The sequence below is a fragment of the Lepidochelys olivacea genome, assembly GCF_965140295.1.
Source record: "Lepidochelys olivacea isolate rLepOli2 genome assembly, chromosome: 9".
Taxonomy (NCBI): Eukaryota; Metazoa; Chordata; order Testudines; family Cheloniidae; genus Lepidochelys; species Lepidochelys olivacea.
In genome coordinates this window covers 90404140-90425351 of record NC_140419.1, presented here as the reverse complement: position 1 = coordinate 90425351, position 21212 = coordinate 90404140, and the positions used below count along the sequence as shown (strand labels likewise).

At 44.9% G+C, this 21212-nt stretch overlaps 1 protein-coding gene across 1 annotated transcript in view; it reads left to right on the top strand.

The window, feature by feature from the left end:
* The first annotated feature begins 95 nt into the window (after window positions 1-95).
* The window catches only part of COMMD5 (COMM domain containing 5), a 29165-nt gene continuing 8048 nt past the window's right edge, over window positions 96-21212 (top strand). The window contains exons 1-5 of the mRNA XM_084638944.1: window positions 96-420; window positions 5520-5680; window positions 6503-6531; window positions 11129-11179; window positions 18556-18651. Coding sequence (XP_084495070.1) covers window positions 111-420; window positions 5520-5680; window positions 6503-6531; window positions 11129-11179; window positions 18556-18651 — 647 coding nt within the window. The 5' untranslated portion in view covers window positions 96-110. The remainder of the gene's footprint in view (window positions 421-5519; window positions 5681-6502; window positions 6532-11128; window positions 11180-18555; window positions 18652-21212) is intronic.

Genomic DNA, 21212 nt, shown 5'->3' with positions numbered 1-21212 from the left:
TGTGGTGTGTCTGTCATTCTGTCGTTACAAACGCCGGCTACGAAACAGGGACCCGCACTGGTTGACAGGGGGATCTGCAGCCAGCTGCAAACATCTGCCCAGGCTCTGCAATGGCCTGTGCAGTGCGGGGAGTCATTAGCCGTTTCAGCGGCGCCGGGCCAGGCGCTGCCGCCTCCGCCTCGGGCCAGCAGGGGGCGCGCCGGGCGCAGGGACCGGCCGGGCGGAGCCGCAGAGCCGGGGCTCGGGCCGCCATGGCAGCAGCCGGGAAGGCGGGGTCGCCGCCCTACTCGCACCCGGGGCACGGCGAGAGCAGCCTGGGCAGAGTCAGCTTCCTGGGGGCCCGGCTGCCCGCCGAGGTGGAGGCGATGGCCAGGGGCGTGCGGGGCCTGGGCCAGGAAACCTTCCGCCGCCTGCTGACAGGTACGGCCGGGCCCGGGCCCCCCTCCCCGCCCTCTGCCTCCGCTTGGGCCGGGCTCCTGCTTCCCCCCCCGACCCCCGCAGCATGTCTCTCCCCGCGGGGTCCTGCTCCCGCCCCCACGGGCAGGGGCCTCCCGCTCCTCCCCGGGGGGTCCTGCCCCCCCTCCCCCTCCAAAGGGCAGGGGCCTCCCGCTCCTCCCCGGGGGGTCCTGCCCCCCCTCCCCCTCCAAAGGCCAGGGGCCTCCCGCTCCTCCCCGGGGGGTCCTGCCCCCCCTCCCCCTCCAAAGGCCAGGGGCCTCCCGCTCCTCCCCGGGGGGTCCTGCCCCCCCTCCCCCTCCAAAGGCCAGGGGCCTCCCGCTCCTCCCCGGGGGGTCCTGCCCCCCCTCCCCCTCCAAAGGGCGGGGGCCTCCCGCTCCTCCCCGGGGGGTCCTGCCCCCCCTCCCCCTCCAAAGGGCGGGGGCCTCCCGCTCCTCCCCGGGGGTCCTGCGCCCCCCGCCTCCAAAGGCCGGGGGCCTCCCGCTCCTCCCCCGGGGGTCCTGCCCCCCCTCCCCCTCCAAAGGGCAGGGGCCTCCCGCTCCTCCCCCGGGGGTCCTGCGGCCCCCTCCCCCTCCAAAGGGCAGGGGCCTCCCGCTCCTCCCCCGGGGGTCCTGCGGCCCCCTCCCCCTCCAAAGGGCAGGGGCCTCCCGCTCCTCCCCCGGGGGTCCTGCGGCCCCCTCCCCCTCCAAAGGGCAGGGGCCTCCCGCTCCTCCCCCGGGGGTCCTGCGGCCCCCTCCCCCTCCAAAGGGCAGGGGCCTCCCGCTCCTCCCCCGGGGGTCCTGCTCCCCCTCCAAAGGGCAGGGGCCTCCCACTCCTCCCCCGGGGGTCCTGCATCTCTCCAACCCATTGGGCAGGGGCCTCCTGCTCCTCCCCCGGGGGTCCTGCATCTCTCCAACCCATTGGGCAGGGGGTCCTGCCCCGCCCTCCCACTCCCCCTATGGATAGGAGGGTCCTGCTCATATCCTTTAATCAACTGACATTACTTCCATTTTGTATGTTGAGTTTTCTTTGGCACCAGAAGCCACATGCTTGGTCTTCTGGTCAAAGCAGTCACTGAGAGTGTTGGGTCTGAATCACATAGAGCTGAGAGCTCCAAGAAGTGGACAAGTAGACAGCTATTAGAGTAAGATGGTCTGTAGAGAGCCCTGCAAATCCGCAGATTATTTTTCGGACTGTGGATCGAATGCGGGTTCAAATTTTGTATCTGCGCAGGGCTCTAATGAGCTGACTCTAGTTGGCATTAGGAATCTTCATTGTGCTAGTGTATTGGGGTGAGAATGGAGCAAGACCTCCTGACTGAAGCTAGATCTGCAGCTATGTAATAATTGTAGGCAATGGAATTACAATTTGGCAGATTCACTGGATATCAAGTAAAATTGGAAGTAGATCCATATTTGTCCAGCCCACTGTTACCGAGAGACAACTGGTGACTAGATAACCACAGTAACACCAGGAAGATGTCCCTCTTCTCCCTAAATCCTGTACTGGTTTAATGTCTGAGGTAAAGATTTCATGGTGATTTCATCGTGCATTTCCCACTTGCTACTGTAGGGGGAGCATACAGTCTCTCAAAAATGCTCTTGTAACTAGAACATGTAAACAATCTTCCATTGACTCCCAAACTGTTAGTTAATTTTCACTTACAACCAAAGGAAACAGACTTTTCCAGAATAAGCCGAGCTAGCACAGGTCTCACTCTACCCATCTTTTCCTCTTGCTGACGTTCTGGTGTATGGTGAGCGTACATGTACTACAAACTATTATTCCATTGAAGGATTGGCAGCCTTGGAAGGCATGGCGAATTTGTTTCTATAGCGTTCTGTGTTATAGCTAATGTCAAAATAATATGCAATGTCATACAACCCCTGAGTTGAAGGTGTAGAAATCTCACAAACCAGAGTCTCAAGGTTATCCTGCCAAAGGTATGACAAGCTCCCCTGAATGTAAGTCTGATAGCTTAAACTAACGGCATGTTAGCTCTGACTCAGTGGATGTGTGATGAAAAGTTTCATGTTGAAAACAATGTTTGCACTTGTACATCACGCTCCCTTCACTGATCTCAATCATCATTTAGTTTACCTAACTCACAAGGGTTTTTAAGACTCAGTGGTCTCCCATTTTGACAGATGGCGAAACTAAGGTGCAGAGAAGTCATCTGAGTCACTTCTAGAGCCTGGGTGAGAACCTAGGTCTGCTATGCTCTATCCACTGGACATGCTGCCTGACAATAGTCAATCTTAAAAAAGTATCAACTGGAAATCTGAGCCTCGAGCCCTGAAGTCTGAGCAATTTAGTTTCACGAGGCCCCCAGTGGCGTGGGGAACTGGGCAATTGGCCTGCTTGCTACCCCCTAATGCTGTCTCCAGCTTTTATATGCAGAAAAACAGTTGTGACACAGGTGGGCGATGGAGATTTTATAGCATGTTGGAGGGGGACTCAGAAAGAAAAAGATTGAAAACCCCTAGTGTAATATACAAATAGATCAAATGGATTTGAAGAGAAATACTCATAGGATTCAGTAATGAGAGAAGGAACCTTTCACTTCTTGGGTCGTTTGTTGGCATGTGGGTGCTTGGTAGCCTATTTGATTATTGGTACCAGTCCAACTTGTAGGTCATGTCCAAATGAGGAAAACAGGTTGTTTTAAAACATACTAGCTATTATGTTGTAACTGATGTGATTTTAAACAAGATGTTGCATTTACCGTAGATTGGGTTAATTGTGTTTTAAAATGTATTAGCTTGACCTCACCACCTGCCCCCTCCCACTCTCCTGCCCCTGCTGGAGGAGTTCACAACCAGCTAACGTGTTTTAAAACACAACCTGCTTTTCTAGTCTGGATGTGCACTTACTGGACAGGCGTTAACAGAAAAAACATCCTCACCACTGATACTAATAGACACTCTTTTAGGCCGTTTCAGTGAAGAAGGAATCTTCCCCTTCTCCTTTACAGACAATTCCTCAGCTTTAGGGTCGAGTCATTTTCCAACATTGTGGGAAATGTTGTACTGGCACGGCCCATATTACATCTGTGGATAAATACAGAAGATTTCAGTCTACTGTTCTGATTATTTAGAATCTTTCACTGCATTTAAAGACATTTAAAAATGTACAAAAGGAAATAAAATTGTCCAAAAATAGAAGCTGGTAGTCAGTGGAATCCATTTAATACCACAAGGAAGTTTGGCAGTTCAGTTAAAACTTTTTTTATTTGTTAACTTTAATGTTAAGCTGCTGTCCCAGCCTGGCCACTTTTAACTTTTCATCTTTTATTCCAGGAGGTAAATCTGGAGCATAATAAATTTCCACTTTAAAGGCCTGATCCTGCAAACCCATCCATGCAGGCAGACATTTATCTTTCCCAGTGGGGCTTCATGTGTTTGTGAGGTCTGCCCACACAGATCTGATTACAGAAGCAAAATTTTTATATAAGCCAAATTCATTTTTATAAGCCTTTGTGTATATGGAATGTGGAAAAATAAGTATATATTGAAGGTCTTAGGGAGTCCAGCCAAAGGTGTCTCTTTATTATGTTGCATCCTGGCTGACTTTTGGTGCTGGTACTGCACCATTAGCAACAGTGCAAACTGCTCCAGAATGTGCATTGGTATTGTCCCAGAGAGGCCAGCTGAAAAGAGTTAGTTTCACTTTACCTCCATGGCCATTCAATATTTAACCTCTCTGCTGAGCTTGCAACCAGGGTGTCGTTTGCAACTCTCTGTGGGATCTAAAGCTGATGAGAAGCAAGTTAGTTCTCCCAGTCCTGCTCCAACTAAACAAGTGTCAGAGCTACAAGTCATCCTAAAGTAGGTGAACCACCACGCTTGTGACGTGAATGACTTTCAGTCACTACACACCCACATCAGATTTAAACTGGTGACCTAATTACTCCTGAAGACATTCTATGCCATTCTGTGGATTGAGAGAGTTCTATGTGGGGCAATCGGGGTGTGGGCGGCTCAATGGGGAATCCGGGTGCGGGGGGATCTGGATGCACAGGAGCTTGTTGCGGGAGTTATGGGTGCAATGGTAATGGGACTCTGCAGGGGGGTCCAGGTGAAGGTGGTTGAGGCTCAGTGGGAGGGAGGGGGTGGATGTGGGGGGGATAGAGCTCCGTAGGAAGGTCGGGGGGGTCAGTGGGTCCAGATGCTGGGAGAGTGGGGCTCATTGGGTGGGGATCCAGATGCATCTGGTTGGGGCCAGTGGAGTGGGGATCTGAGTGCAGGTGGCTCATCAGGGTGGTCCAGGTGCAGGAGGAGTGGGGCTTGGCAGGGGGATTCTGGATGTGGGGGGTGAGGCTCAGCGGGAGGGTCTGGGTATGAGGGAGTCTGGATGCACAGAATTGGGCAGATAGAGGAACAGCTCCCCGTACGGTGATCCTGTTGCTGAAGAGGGATGGGGAAAAGTTTGCAGAGCTTCCTGCAGCCTGGGGAGAAATCTTGGGGTGGGTCTGATCTGGCCCTGGATGCCATGCAGAGGAAGAGGAAGTCCCATCCTATTCAGCCCACCCAGGACTAGCAACTGAGCCCAGCGCAGGGTAGGTGCCACCAGCTGGGTCTTCCCCAGTCTTGCCCTCTGCCCCACAGTGATTTACGTCTCTGCCGACTGTCCTGGGCACCCAAAACATATTGCTGGGGAGGATCACATGACCGCTCTTGTGGCTTCCCTTTGCTTTCTTGTCAGAGAGTCATTTTTCTGCGGGGAACATAAATCCTGTGCATGCGCAGTGGTGCAGATTTCCCCCAGGAGTACATAATGATGAAAGCATTTGTATCCCATTTCCAGTTCCCTGAGCAAATCAAACTCATCCACTGCTGCTGACAGTTCCACTTTAAACTGTAACTCTTATTCCATCAACTCGAGCTTTGTGTGCAAAATGTTGTTGCACAACAGACCTGGTGAACAATCAGTTGTTTTTACAAAGACATGGAGTGGTATATTCATACCGGGGAAAACACCAGCCTCCTCATACACACAAATATTTCCATAATTTTTCTTGAATGTCCCCATCACACATCACACTTTCCCCATTTTAAAGGAGCATCCTGTTGGTTTCTCTGTTGCAGTCGTTGTTAGTGCATTGGAAGGAAAAGATTGCAAAGAATCTGTGAGGGCGATTGCAGAAAGCATTGATCTGTCGGAAGAGCAGCTCACTTCCCTCATCTCTGGCATGTATACTCTTCTCAGAGAGGCCCTGCGGCTTCCCATATCGACTTTCAAACAAGAAGTAAGTACTAGGAGTGCATAGTGCCTTGATAAATTAAGATTGTGTCACTTGCAAATTACTGCATAAACTTCTCCATACGGGGGTGTGTAGCTCAACTCAAAAAGGTCATGTGAAACTGGTAGAAGGATATCTGCTGGGAATGCATTTGTTGTTACTAATCGTTTATCTTGTTCTGTTTTTTAAAAAGACCTGAAGTACAGATTTACAGGATACTTCTGCAGACGTTTATGGAAAACTTTAGTTTATGGAAAAGATTTACTTGCATCTATTTTCTACTTCAGCAGCTTGCATTCTGGTGTTGCTTGTCTGTTTTATTTGTCTTCATTTTGTAGCAGTCTCTCTTTTTTAGATAATTTGTCATTTCTTTTGGCATCAACTTTTTTCCCACACTACCCATATATATTTGCTTCGAAAAAACCCTGTGAAATTGTGCTGCACGCCTGTTTTTCCTTGTCTTATATGTGTATCTTAGAGGAAGGATAATTGTCTGGTTAGGATACGGCACTGAGTGTCTGAAGACCTGAGTTCTGTTCCTGGTTCTGCTATACACGTTCTTTGTGAATTTGGACAAGTCACTTAATCTCTCTGCCTCAATCCTATTGAATGTTGACTTCTGCTCCTAAGTCACTTAGGCACGTCTGGAAATCCTATCCAGCATCCGTTTTGCCATCTCAGGACTATTAGCACAAAATAAAATTTGGGGGAGGGGAGCGCTAACAAGCAAGTAACCACTATTTTAGTTCTTGTAAATGTATATCTTTTTCATAAGGAACTAGTTTTCAAGTCTACAGTATGTAAATTGCACATTCCTTGTTTTTGTAGGTTTTTAAGGAAGATCTCCAGGAGCTTAGGTATGCCCATTTATTTCACCTAAATTGCTCACTGTAACTGTTTTTGTACAGCTGCTTCCCTGAAGGGGAACAGGCTGCTGTAATCAACTTTTTAAATGTTATTGCTCTTCGTGGGAGAGAGAGGCTCTGTCTCATTACCAATTCCTCAAGCCAGTCTCCTCTAGGTCGCCAGTTGAAAACCAGCCCATGTCAGTATAATCCAAAAGTTGATACTGTCTAGTGACAGCCTTTGTGAAATGAGTTGGTGTTCTCAGTCCAGTTCCCTGTGAACAAGTAACCCCATCACAAAAGCACCACCATGATTGGCAGTCATGCTTGAGACTCCAAGGATTGAACATGAAGGTAAAACCAGCCACAACCCTAACCAGCGTTTCTCCAGATCATGGCTGAGACACACAAAGAGTGTGGTACAAAGGAACTTGTGTTCTTACTGCCTGGGCTGTACCTGCTCTGTAGATAGCGGATTTGAGGCTCCAGGGCTGTTAGACCAGAAGTTTTCACCAAACACTACCTTTTTAACAAAAAATTATAGCTCTTCAAAGTTAGGTTTGTTGTAAAATGTCAGAGTGATCAATATAGCATCACACCCATGGACCTGCTGAGAGAACTCTATAAGGGATTGACTTCATCCTTCAAATGCAAGATAACAAAGAGCTGAGCCTGCCACTTCATCCTTGCCTCACCCCTTCCATCCGTTGCCCACCTCCCCCAAAAGAGCTTGATTATCACTTTCTTATTACCATTATATCAACTGAGCTGTGTGAGGTGAGTGTAACATAACCTGGTCCCATTCAGATGTAATTTGCATGTACTACTTTGATAATGAGGTCATGTGAAGCCAGGAGAAATATTCAGGCATTGTATAAGATATGATTTGGCATTGAACTCATGCATTAAATTTCACACATTGGGGAGATGGCACAATTTAGTCCTTAATGTAGGTTATACAAATGTGACATGCGCACACACACCTGCTGTGCAATATTTTGTTGTTGTTAGTATGTTTGCTAAGACAATGACAACATTTCAGAAGTTGAGGAACTGGCCTACTTTTTGCTTTGAAAGGACAATGATATAACGCTCGTGAAATCCTACTGCATTGTTCAGCTGTGCTTTGCTGGCTAATTAGCACAAGCGATCACAATGTTTGTTACAAAGACTTAGTAAAATCCATTTCAGTCTATCCAGAGATAATATCTTGGTATAGAAGTTCAGGCACTATAAGCTAGTCCTCACTGCATAGTAGTGATCTTCATGGTTTGTTGCTGAACACTGAAATGGGGAGAAATAAGAGAAAATGCAACCTGTACCCTGCATTATTTGTTTTAATATTTTGTGCTTCTGTGTAGTGTCTTTTGTGACAGGATCTCAAATTATTTTACATACATTCTCTCTCCTAGCTCCTCGGCATTCTGGTTTCTTAATCTTTCATTCCACCAAGGCTACTTTTCCTCAAGGTTGCTGGCAATCACATCCAGTCGTTTGCAGTTATCGCCTCCTTCCATCCAAGCCTCCTGCCTAACCCCACCCCTCTTTATACTCTGTCCCCATTTCATCTTTCTGTCACCTTCCATGCTACCCCTACTGCTTGGGACAGTTTCCCTCTTCATCTAGGTCAATGTATTGTTCTGCCTCCTTTGCATTTTTCTAAGAAGCCCTTTCAACACTAACCCATTTTTTTAAAATAAATCTGCACCACTTGGATATTTGACTTTCCAGTCCTTGAACATCTGGTGTACTGGGTCTGAACGTGGTTGCTTGTCTGCCCTAGAATGAAGCAGGAGCCTTGTCTTCCCTGTGTTATACATTAAGAAGTGCATTAATGTGCTCAAGAAATAATAAAACCTCCATGCCACCTGTGAGTAGGTAAATATTATCCCTGTTGTACAGCGGAAATTGAGGTTGAGAAATGAAACTTTCCAAAGCACAAGTCAGTATTAGAGTTGGAAATAGAATCCAGGAGTCCTGACATTCGCTCTTGCCACTTGACCACAGTGCCATTGCCTCACACTTGTATGGGGTTTTTTTCCCTCCCACTAATAGATTAATCATGTTGTTACCAACCTTTTTCCCCAGAGGAAGGTCTTCATTACTCAGCCTAGGTGACTCTTGTTACAGGATTGGCCTGGATTACTAACAGAAGAAAGTATATGAGAGTGACAATATACATGCCTCATTGCTGCTGTTAATGTGGTTGGCGTAGCCACAAAAGTTCACTTGCCTGTACATTCATGCTGCTCTCAGACCTAGAAGTTGACACTGGCAGTCTTCTCTGGCACCCTCGGGAGAGTTTAATAAGCTAGTTAAGTTAAGGGGAGGTGTCTTCTGACATTTTCATCTCTGAATGAAAATCATTTTTTTAAATCACTGTCTCTGCTCACCTTGAGGCTAGATTTTTAAATGAGTAAATAGTGTCTTTTTGGTCACAAGGACATACAGAGAGATTTTGAAATATAGGTGTGTTGGCTCTTTTCACAGCTTCAGTGATTCTCATGGGAAATGACATTGATATTGTTGCACAGCGTATCTGGGCTGGAGACAAAGCGCACTCTCGCTGCCCCAGGGATGTATTCATTAACCAAAGAAATATCTCCATGTGCATCAACTAGCGTGGGTCGTTGGGCCAAGATTTCTCATCGGCACCAGGACCACATGCATGAAGAATACATGTGGCTGAGCAACAGCTCCTATATTGATTAGCTGCTGGAATTTGGCCAGAACAGAGCGACAGCAGGTTGTCTGTCATTTCTCCACCAGAAGTTATGGACTTGAGTCATATTCTTGCTTTCGTCTTCCCCATAGTCTTTACCATTCTCTTCAGTGAGACTGAAAACTGTTTTGGCTGGAATCGGACAGGCAAAGGTCCTGTAACTCTCAGCAGCTTGACAGCTGCTTTTATGGTCTTTAGTTCCTTACCCCGGGTCTTAGCCTCAATAGATCTAGTGGAAAAGGAGGCAGGGAGGGCAAGCCCACTTAGGATTGATTACATCACTGTGGGTTGTGTCTCTAATTGTCATCCAGTATCACAACACGCAGGTTATCTCCAGGCATACACTTTCATCAGAGAGAATAGCAACCTCTCAAATTCACCTTTCATTTAGCAATACAGAAGCTGCTGAGCCAGTGGAAGTGAGTCTGTGACCACTGCCAGGAATATTTTTCTGTGCACACTTAGTAGTTTTGTAGCTCAGGCCAGCACATGGTCCAGTAACATTGGAGAAGGGTATCCTCGCAGCCTGCTCCTGGTCCCACAGATCCCTCCTTGAAACATTCTTTTCAACTAATCCTTTGCAAAATGATCACTGCTGGATACTTACACCGTCTCTAGCTCAGTACTCTTTTTCTGATCTCTTCCTCCTGTGACTGGACTAAAATGTAAGCTGCTTGAGCCAGGGACAATGTCTGCATATGGTTGGTTTCCCGAAAACATAAGTTGAATTGCAGAAATAATGCAGTTGCAAAGGTGGCGTTAGTACTTCTTATGCGTTTGAGTAATCCACACTGGGACAATAAACACAGTGCACTGATATATAGCATTAGGTCCCCTTCGTTCAGCCCTTACAGAGGAGGAGCTAGGAAGAGTTGTTTGCAATATGGAAACTTGTTCCTTGTTGGGGTGTTTCAGGTAAAACACTTGCCCAGACAGTGTTTGAATTGTAGGACCATTGCCTTTCATGGAGAAGGACACACACGGGGACACGGAAAAGCACTCCTCTGTGCCTCTTGCCCACTTCCCTCTCTGTGCCTTCTTCCATGTGTTTCCATATGCCGGGAATACCCTCCCCACTAATGTAAATCATACTTCCCCTTCAAGAAGCTATTTAAAATCCACCTTTACCATTAAGCATTCAAGATCTAATGGCCACACACCACTCCGATAAATTCTTACCTTGTTCTTGTTTGTTCCTATCCCACCTATAACCAATAAGCCATTCAGGCCAGGGACCTTTCCTTTTCTTTTCTGATCTTTGATTGCTGTGTGCACTAAGGCATTATGTGAATGATTAATAATATTGCACATTCCATGTAACATGTTTTTTTTAATAAGTGCTCTGAGCTATTCCAGAGATTTCCACATCACTCTGAGGTGCCATTCTTTGCAAATCTTTTCATTCTCTTTCCCTTGAACTTTAAGATGGAAGTAAAATCAAAAAGTGTTGGTTGGAATTTTCCAAAGTACCCAGCATTGGCCTAATTCTGCTCCCATTAAAGTACTGGTAAAACTCCAATTGACTTCACTGAGAGCAGTTAGGCCAGTGCTGAGCACCTTTGAAATTCACACTTGATGTATCTAACCATTTGCTTTAGAGAATAAAGGCTATCCAAGGAAGGAGGGAAAGGTGAAATGGAGTTCCTAAGACCCCTGCTCTAAAAGGTAGTGGAATCCTGCTAGGCTGTGTTGCTCGCAATTTGACTGAACTTCAGTGATTGCTTAAAATCTGATGACAGTTCTAACTGAGGAAAAAATGTAAAATGTTGATAAAACTATTTGTTTTGAGTTATATAGTGGTTTACATAACTTGGAGAGAGAAGGGTGTGTATCTGTGGTTACAAAACACTTATATATTTGTCTTATATTGTTGACCTTTTCTTTAAGGATACCAGAAGAGTTCATCACGGACTTTGCCAGTGTGGTCTTTGGTAACAGGTTAGTAATTTTATAAATCAATTTACATGCTCTCATCAGAAGTCTAAAGCAGTGGTTTTCAACCTTTTTTCATTTGTGGACCCCTACAAAATTTCAAGTGGAGGTGCTGACCCCTTTGGAAATCTTAGATGTGATTGAAAACCACTGTTCTATGGTAACGACAACCTTTTGCTGGCCCCTTAGACATAGTCTGCAGACCCACAAGGGTCCATGGACCACAGGTTGAAAACCACTGGTCTAAAGGATCGTGGGTGATAACCTGGTCCCAATGAGCAGGGTCCTGGATTTCACCCTACAAGTTGGATTCTATGTAAAGTGACTGTCTGTTGAAGAGTATACCTCTGTGCAGCAAGCAGCTTCTCTTGCCACATTTAAACCCTTTCTCAAGGCACACTGCTGTTACAGGGACTTTCATTGATGACCCACCACTAATAATAATCCCAACATATAAATTGTTTTTTCCCCAAATCTCTGACCTTCCCCATGAAGATTCAGTCTTCAGTCTGTGTAGTTTGTCTTTTGCTCAATATGATTTGCATTGCAAGCGCCGTGAATCAGGGGTCATATTTACTTTTATGCACTGTTCCTCCATGATTAATGCATTCATGTGTATGGACAATTAAAATAATGGTTGAGGTTTTTAAAACAGTGCAGGGAATTTAGCCACAGTTCTTGCACTGCTTGGACAGAGGACATGTAGCTGAATCTCTTGAACTGCCTTGAAAATCTCAACTAGTATATCTGCAACTGAGGGCAAGTGATGAAGTCCCAGACTGTGTCAGGTATTCCTGGGGATTTCTGCACCCTAAAATTAAAAATTCTGCACACAATATTTAAAAATTCTGAATATTTTGTCAAAATACAATATAATCACACCAGTTTCAGTTTTTTGGTAATTTATTTCAAAATACCCATCAGCAAGTATGTCTGTAACAATACAGACAACAATAAAAATTCAGGAAATGTTTTTTTTGGCAAATAGATTCTCTACTAGGCGTATTAATACAGAACTTGATATATTTTGGTGACAGTTATGTTCTGTTTCAGTGAAATTAAATATTGCATTTAAACAAAGTCATTATACAAAAATAGGTTATACAAAAGTATTGTAATGACCTGGCCTAAGAGGGCGCTAGCATCCTAAAGGACTGTTTTGTGTCTGTCTGTCATGTCTTGTCCAAGTTCAAGCTTCTATGTGTATTGTAAGGTTTTTGAGTCACACCACTGTAGTGGGAGGGGGGCTGGTGAGTTTTGTTTAGGATAGGTTGTTAGCATGGGGAAGAGAGATCCAGCAAAGGGTGAGTGTGTGTGTGTGTGTATGTAAGGGTGAGTGTGTGGAGGGAGAGGGGGTGTTTGTGTGGCTTGGGTCATGCACATGGTTTGCCAGCTGACACCCCTTTGTCTCCAGATGTGGTATGCATGCCCCCATGCCAGGTGCGGGCAGGAGTGCTGGGGCATTCAGTGATAGATGGGAGCAGAGGGGGATGTGTTCAGGCTCATGTGCACACAGAGACGTTATGTGTATATATAACTAATACATTTGAAACACGCAAAACTGGAAAAAGGAAGCATTTCAGTGGAAATCACAAATTTTGCATAAAAATATAAAATTCTGCAGGGAACATTAATTCTGCACAAATTCTGCATTGTGCAGTGTCACAGAATTCCAGTAGTAGTAGTCAAGTGCAGTGGGAACCAGCAGTTCCTTTGGGAGACTCCGAATGATTTTGGGTTTGTCCCTCAGTTTCCCTATGTGTAAGTGGGGATAATGATACTTTCCCCAACAGATGGAAATGCTATGTAAGAGTTAGATATTATGCATCTACGGACAAAATTCAGTCAAGCATGTAGGGACAAAATTAGTAAGGCCAAGGCACAAAATGAGATTAAACTAGCTAGAGATACAAAGGGTAACAAGAAAACATTCTACAAATACATTAGAATCAAAAAGAAGACCAAGGACAGGGTAGGCCTGTTACTTAATGAGGAGGAAAGACAGTAAGAGGAAATGTGGAAATCACAGAAGTTCTAAATGCCCTTTTTGTTTGTTTCCACCAAAAGATTAGTAGCGATCGGACATCTAACATAGAGAATTCCCGTGAAAATGAGGCAAGATCTGAGGCTAAAGTAGGGAAAGAACAAGTTAAAAATTACTTACACAAGTTAGATGTCTTCAAGTTGGCATGGCCTGATGAAATACATTCTAATACTCAAGGAGCTGAATGAGGAGATGTCTGAGCCATTAGCCATTATCTTTGAAAACTCATGGAAGATGGGAGAGATTCCAGAGGACTGGAAAGGGGCAAATATAGTGCCCATCTATAAAAAGGGGAAAAGGACAACTCCAGGGAATTATAGACTAGTCAGTTTAACATCAGTACCTGGTCAGATAATGGAGCAAATAATCAAGCAACCATTCCCAGAGAGTAGTTATCAGTAGTTCACAGTCAAGCTGGAAGGGCTTATCGAGTGGAATCCCTCTGGGATGTGTCCTTGGATCCAGTTCTGTTCGATATTTTCATCAGTGATTTAAATAATGGCATAGAGGGTATACTTACAAAGTTTGCAGATGATACCAAGCTGAGAGGAGTTGCAAGTGCTTTGGAGGATAGGATTGAAATTCAAAACGATCTGAAGAAACGATCTGTAGTAAATGGGATGAAATTCAATAAGGACAAATGCAAAGTATTCACTTAGGAAGGAACAATCAAATTCCACACATACAGAATGGGAAATGACTGTCCAGGAAGAAGTACTGCGGAAAGGAACGTGGGGGTTATTGTCATTCACAAGCTACATATGAGTCAACAGTGTAATACTATTGCAAAAAAAGCAAACAACATTCTGGGATGTATTAGCAGGAGTGTTGTAAGCAAGACACAAGAAACAATTTTCCATTCTACTCTGTGCTGATAAGGCCTCAGCCAGAGTACTGTGTCCCGTTCTGGGCGCCACATTTCAGGAAAGATATGGACAAATTGGAGAAAGTCCAGAGGAGAACAACAAAAATGATTAAAGGTCTACAAAACATGACCTAGGAGGAAAGATTGAAAAAATTGGGTTTGTTTGGTTTGGAGAAGAGAAGACTGAGATGGGGACATGACAACACTCTTCAAGTACATAAAAGGTTGTCACCAGGAGGAGGGTGAAAAAATGTTCTCCTTAACCTCTGAGGATAGGACAAGAAGCAATGGGCTTAAATTGCAGCAAGGGAGGTTTAGGTTGGACATTAGTAAAGGCTTCCTGTTAGGGTGGTTAAGCACTGGAACAAATTGTCTCAGAAGACAGGTACCCAATCTCTTCACTGGAGATTTTTAAGAACAGGTTAGACCAGTGGGGGCCGGGCAGGCAGGGAGTCAGGACCCAGACCCAGACCCTGCCACGCGCAGGGCCAGGCAGTCGGGACCTGGACCCCCACATGCAGGGACAGGCAGCCGGAACCTGGATATTTTTTAGCATACAGCTGTGTACTAATTGGGCTGCGGGTTGACAACCACTGGGTTAGACAAACATCTATCAGGAATGGTCTAGTTATTACTTAGTCCTGCCTTGAGTGCTGGGGTCTGGATTAGATGACCTATTGAGGTCCCTTCCAGTCCTATACTTCTATGATTATTCATCGTCATTAAGCTTTCTATAACTTGCATTGTACAGAGTATATTCATTAGCATGCTTCATTAACAGTCTAACAACGTGTGTCGTGCCGTATGCTGTGCTGTAATTGTTAGAGACTTTCCTAGATCGAGTTCAGTCATCCAGCCGTATTGACTTGAGAATTCAATCCAGGTGATTTGATGACACTCTAGAAGGGTTAATAGATGGTGCTGCACTAGTCAGAATTCGTTTACCTGATCGCTTAGTGGATTAGTGAGCTACACCGAATCAAGGAGGATTAGAGCAGCCTATTTTTCTTCCCCTCTAGGGGGTCCTTTCTCCCAGACGGATCCTCCACCTTTATTTAATCTCTCCCCATATTTATAAACGTCTTGATCTTGCATGTGCTGAGTGCTCCTCACTGAGAGTTGAGGGCACTCAGCCGTGTCAGAATCAAGCCCAGCATTGTTATTTGATATAATTTTCTCCTTGTTCTTGGTAGTTTTGTTTTACCCCAAGCAAATGGATGAATGAGGCTACAGAAGTTCAAACTATTATTAATTTTCCTTGTTTAGGCTCTTTGCTCAAAGTACAGACTACTTGGGAGCAGGTATACATTTTACTCCTTTCTTCCTTTCTGTAATCGTCTTTCTGAATTACACCATGGTAGATGTAAGAATGCAGAGTTCATAGGCGCCAAGTGAAATGTTGGCGATGGAGAGAGACGTTTGAAGGGAGGGTGGAATGTGCATGAATTATCTATTTTCATCCAGGCCGCTATTGTGTTAGAGAATTTAGCTTTTTTAATTTCAGAAGAGTTAACTCCAGCTGTGATTATCCAATGTAATCTGGCTTCATGTTTGAGAACCAGAACAGAGGGACCTGTAGGACCATGTATCATTTCCATGCAAATCTGCTGCATGAGCTAACACCTAATCCTACATTTTCTTAATGAATTATAAATGTATGTATGGTCATTCTAAGTACATGACCACTGGCGTGAGAAGTATTAGATGTTTTGATTCAGAACTCATATGAACTACATATCCCAGAGGAATCCATTTCAGAGAAACATTTGACCTCTTATTTTTATCGTTTCCCAGGCATTCTGGCCTATCCACATAATTTTGCATCTTAAAAGACAGTTCCAAAGCTCTACAAAATTAAAAATCGTATTTCTCTTTATATCTCCACAGTTTCAGACACATCAAGCTGTGTAGATAAAGGGAGAAGAGCAGCATGTCTGATAGACACCATCAGATAAACTGCGAGAAATTAAAGCTGCTTTTTGAAAGGGATTACTATAGATTCTCCAACTTTTAATACCTACAATAAACTTAGTACAATTTAATTTTAATCCAGATTACTGTATTGTCAGATCGTTGCTTAGAGTGGGTCCCATGGTTCTGTATGTCTCACTGATTCGTGTGCTCTTGTTACACAATAGTATTTTCATACATTCCTTTTAGGCAAATGCTGCTATGTCCAGTATTAATTTGTCATTAATTTTGACATTGGTAGTTCGTTCCAGATGCTCTCCTGTGGCAATGCATTTTGCTTAGGGTATTGTGACACATTAATTTAGGTCCCCATGAATATCATTATGTCCCAAGTGTAATGTGGTGCATCCCAGTGTTCCTTCACTCACACTGTTCCCAGACAGTTCTGTGCGAAGCGTTGCATGCTGATCGTACGTGGGGTCACTGGTGGACACGCTTTACAAAAATATATATATATATTTAATTAAAGTGCTTTTGAAGACAAGAGTCTCAGCAGGCGCCGTGAAGACTCTGTGAAGTCAAAAGTGTCTTATGTTTTGTAGTGTAAATAAACTCTTCTTTTCCTATCACCAACGTCCCATTTCTTTTCGCTTTGGCTGCTGTGTTTCTACCATCTTTGCTGTGTTCTCATGCATTGATTTTCCGTTTCCAGCTGCATTTGTATACTGGGTGGAGAGGGTTAAGAAGGTGTTGACTGAAAAAGAAACTACCCTGTAAAGAGAAGTTTATAGCTATCAGTCCAGCACCAAACTAAAGGTCTAAATTTTGTCCACAGAGTTTTTGTGACTTCTAAGTGAGAGTCTGAGGCTAAGTCTCGTCACACTTGTTTGCACTGTGGACCTTTAACACCAACCATCCCAACCTAGAAAATGGAAAAATACTTCTCATTCCACCTCTCCCCCCAAGAGCCTACTGCCTAATTGAAGTGTCTTCCACTGACTGACATTAGCATGTACAAAGGCAAGAAATTGCAGCGTGGGTATTTTTGAGGAGATCTTCCTGCAAACGATACCCTGTAGCAGCTTGCCATTGAGGGGAAGGCATGCTTACAATGTTTAATCCTGTCAGGATTCTGCTAATGCCCATTTCTAGGCTCTGACTCCTCATAGTCGCACCCAGCTGGGTTGACCTATTTCTTATCCATGGGCTGACTATGGGCAAGAGCCAGATGATCTATTTCCTCTGCTCATGTTTTTGTCCACACTACCAGGGATGCCTCTCAGTTCTGAAAATAACCTGTGGTTTTTTTGTTTGTTTTTTGCCTTTGCTCTACACAAGAACATCATACTACCTTAGGCTGTCAATGTTACACACCTTTGTCTAACTGCTAATTTCTCTGGACAAATTATAAGCAGACACCAAGCAAACCGTACGCCTGGATCTGAGTAGAGATAGCCATTAGACTATCAAGCGAATGTATCCTTGTTTGTGAAAAGAGGACTCTCTTCTGAAATAAAGTATGTAATTAGATTATGTGAAGCATCATCCAGCCCTTGGTTGGAGTAGCTTTGAAATGTACCATAAATAACTTACCCTGGCACAAGAAGCTTAGTCCAAAAAAAAAAAAAAGGGTGAGTAACACAAAGTTCAGACTGTCTCCCCAGCAGACCTCTGGAGACAGTTTTATGAGTACACCTAAAAATGGATGCTTGTTGTGTCTTTGTATCAGATTTGGCTTGTTTACTTACCCTGAGTTTAAGATGCTATTAAAATTTTAAAGACTGCCAGGCATCTGAAGTTTAATCAGCATCAACTGCATTTTCTCATAGAAATACACAGCATGTGTGACTCTTGCTACAAAATATGATGTGTAAGAAGCCAAAACTTTCATTTATTAGACTAGACAAAATCATAAAAGTCATGCCGGGGCTTGCTGTGACTGAGCATTACATAAGGAACTTTGATCTAATCCACTTTACCTACTCTAACAAGGACCCAGAGATGACATTTTACTGCATGCTTCAGACTGCTCCCTGATGTGAACATCAGGTGTGCTCTGCTGCAGCAGTGCTGTATGTGTTTGCTATGGGGAGGGCAGTTGGGGAAAAGGGTGTTGGCACATCTTAATTTCTGTGTTTAAACCCTCTTTTTCCTTTCTTATTTGCTAGTGCTGGCCTCACATGGAGATAAAAATATATTATTGGCAGAGGGACCCTAGTTGTTAATAGTGCATCACTGACATATATTACTTTGATTTCAATTTCAGCACTCAGGTCTCTACCATAACCCTTTGGCAGATCATTACTGTGACCCCCGTTTACTGAAATTACCCACAGTAGTTCGATAAATTATCTGTTGAAAAGTGCAGCAAAAGGCGAGAAGTGTGTGTGTAGTCTGAGCACAAGATGCAGCACCTTTACAAAACCTTGATTTGTTCAGACTGCTCTGAATGATGCTAGCCGCAGAGGGGAAATTTGTTCGTACTGAGAGAGATTTTTTTCCCTTTAGATTTTTGCCTTGCACATATGCTTCATAATTTCCCTTCCCTGGTTTATCTTCCAGGCGTCCTGTTGTTGAAGCCACAACTATGAAACAAGGAAATAAGCTGCCAAGTGTTAATGACATTAAGTGGAGAGTGGACGTGGCTATATCCACAAGGTAAGGAATAAAAGCCTGCGGGACCAGTGAAAGGGTTTTCCAACTCTAAACTCTAATTGCAGTGCCACTTCTCAATGCTAAAATATATCTCATTGTGAGATTTGCATGCAGTGTTAAACAGTACGGTATGGAGATAACCTTGAGTAACACACAAATCAGGTTATATACAGGGCTACTGTTACATCAGATCAGTCTGTTGGAAATGCTTGCATCATTTGTTAAGACAGTTCATGCATTTTTATGCCTTCTGTTGTTTGTTTAGATTTCTAAAATATGCATGCTAGAAGCTCCCCTCCCTGTATTTGTATGAAGCTCTGTGACATATTCAATATTCCAATATTTTAAAATGCACAATAATAAATTTAATTAGTGCCCTTCCAGTGGCCATAATTGTAACCCAATCCAATCCCACTATGTAATAACACCATATAACAGCTAACCACATCCCGTCCCCTCCCCAAACACCACAAAGGAAGATGAGCTTTGTAGCCTGTGGAGAAGGTGGATAAAGCTGGACTCTGGCAGGCCAAGCATGGAAGTAAAAGGAAACTTCCCTTTTCTTTTGTATCAGAGGAGTTCCATTTCTAGTGCCTCCCCTGACTGCACCTGTGTTTGTATGGTCCAAGGGGAGAGGCAGTCCCTTGGGTAACCTGGGCCTTAAAACCCAAGACTGCCACCTTGACTTTCATCTGGAAGCCCACAGGCAACCTGTGCAGCTCTTAGAGCAGCAGTGCTGTGAGCTCCAGCATATACTATTAGTAAGCAGGCCACCACATTTGGAACTAGCTGCAGTTTCTAAGTGGTGTCAAGGTGTAGCCCTGAGTAGAGTGCATTACAACAGTCTTTATCTCAAAGTGACAAAGGCATGGGTCAGTACACATTTGAAACCAAAGAGGACACTCCCCTTACCAAGCAGATGGGGAAAAAATGCTCTTGCACAGTTACTACCTGCGTCTCCAACAATAGTCTAAACTGCACCCCTGATTTACAGATCATGGCCCCACACACGTTGCAGCTGAGATAACTCCAGCCAGTTCACTTGGCTGCTTCCCCAACTTTCTAACATTGTCTCTGTCTCACCTGGACTGAGCCTCGGTCAGCCAACCATCCTTCGAACCCCAGTCTCCTTTAGATGTCTGGTTATCCTTTCAGATCCATTGGTGGGATCAACTGTAATTGAGAAGAGTGGCGCTGAATATCATCTGCACACTACAGACACAGCAGCTCTTGTCTCCTTACTAAGCCTCCTTGCAGCCTAATTTACACATTGACTAAGAGAGACAACAGAGCAGAACCTTTGCAGTACCCTACATGAGAGAGCTCTTGGGTGGATAAACAATCATCCATAATTACCCCTTGGGACCACTTTTCTGAATAGGAGTGAATCCATTTCAGAATAGTTCTGTCTACTCCTGCTAGGAATCTCACAGTCTTGTGAACAGCCATTTATGATCAGCCAGGCCAAAGTCACATCTTACACTAGCCACGTAGATACATTGTCTTTGGGCAGAGCCAGGAAGAAAGAGTGACCAGTACTGCTCATGCAATTTCTGTCCCTCAGACTTGGTCTGAACCGAGATTGACCAGGTTGAAGGTAATATGGAGTGCTGACTCTGGTGTAACTGCTTGGTCATCTTTCCCAAAAGAGGAAATCTTCTAGGTAATCTTTCCCAAAAGAGGAAGATGCAATGTGAGTCAGTAGCTGAGATTGTTGGGCTCAAGATAATTTCTTTAGTAGTGGACCCACCAGTGCATCCCTGAGAAGCTGTCTCCTTACCTTCAGTCAAAGAGACGCTGGCATAACACCAACAGTGGCCATGGTGTCTCACTGCCGTCCTTTACCAACCAAGAGGCCCATGGATCTGGTGCACTATGGCGACCCAAAATGGGCAATACTGGCCAAAACTTAGCCAAAGAAGACACAGCATTTGTCTGCTTGAGACATTACCCTGCACCCACAGATGCAGCAAACTATTGGAAGCCAAGCAACTTTTAACTATTAGCTGTGCAGCCAACTCAGAGCGCGGAGGATGTTGGGCACTCGCCATTGACTGAACTGAATTATACAAAGCAGATAGGGTAGTTACAACTAAGGAGTGCCCTGAGGTGTGTTCTAAAGCAGTGGGTCGCAACCAGGGGGCTGCAAGCAAGTTTCAGGGGGTCCCCAAGCAGGGCCAGCATTAGACTCGCTGGGGCCTAGGGCAGAAAGCCAAAGCCCCACCACATGGGGCTGAAGCCTGGGGCTCTGAGCCCTGCCTTGTGGGGCTGCAGCCAAAGCCTGAGCAACTTAGCTTCATGGAGGGCCCTGTTGCATGGAGCACCAGGCAGTTGCCCTGCTTGCCACCCCCTAACACCAGCCCTGGCTTTTATATGCAGAGAGACAGTTGTTGTGGCACAGGTGGGTCATGGAGTTTTTATAGCATGTTGGGGGGGCCTCAGAAAGAAAAAGATTGAGACCCCCTGTTCTAAAGAGTTCCACTCAGATGCCACTACACTGCAAATTCTTTCTCTAAGATAGAGCAAACCATGCAGATAAATAACCTTAGCCTCAATGGCTCGAG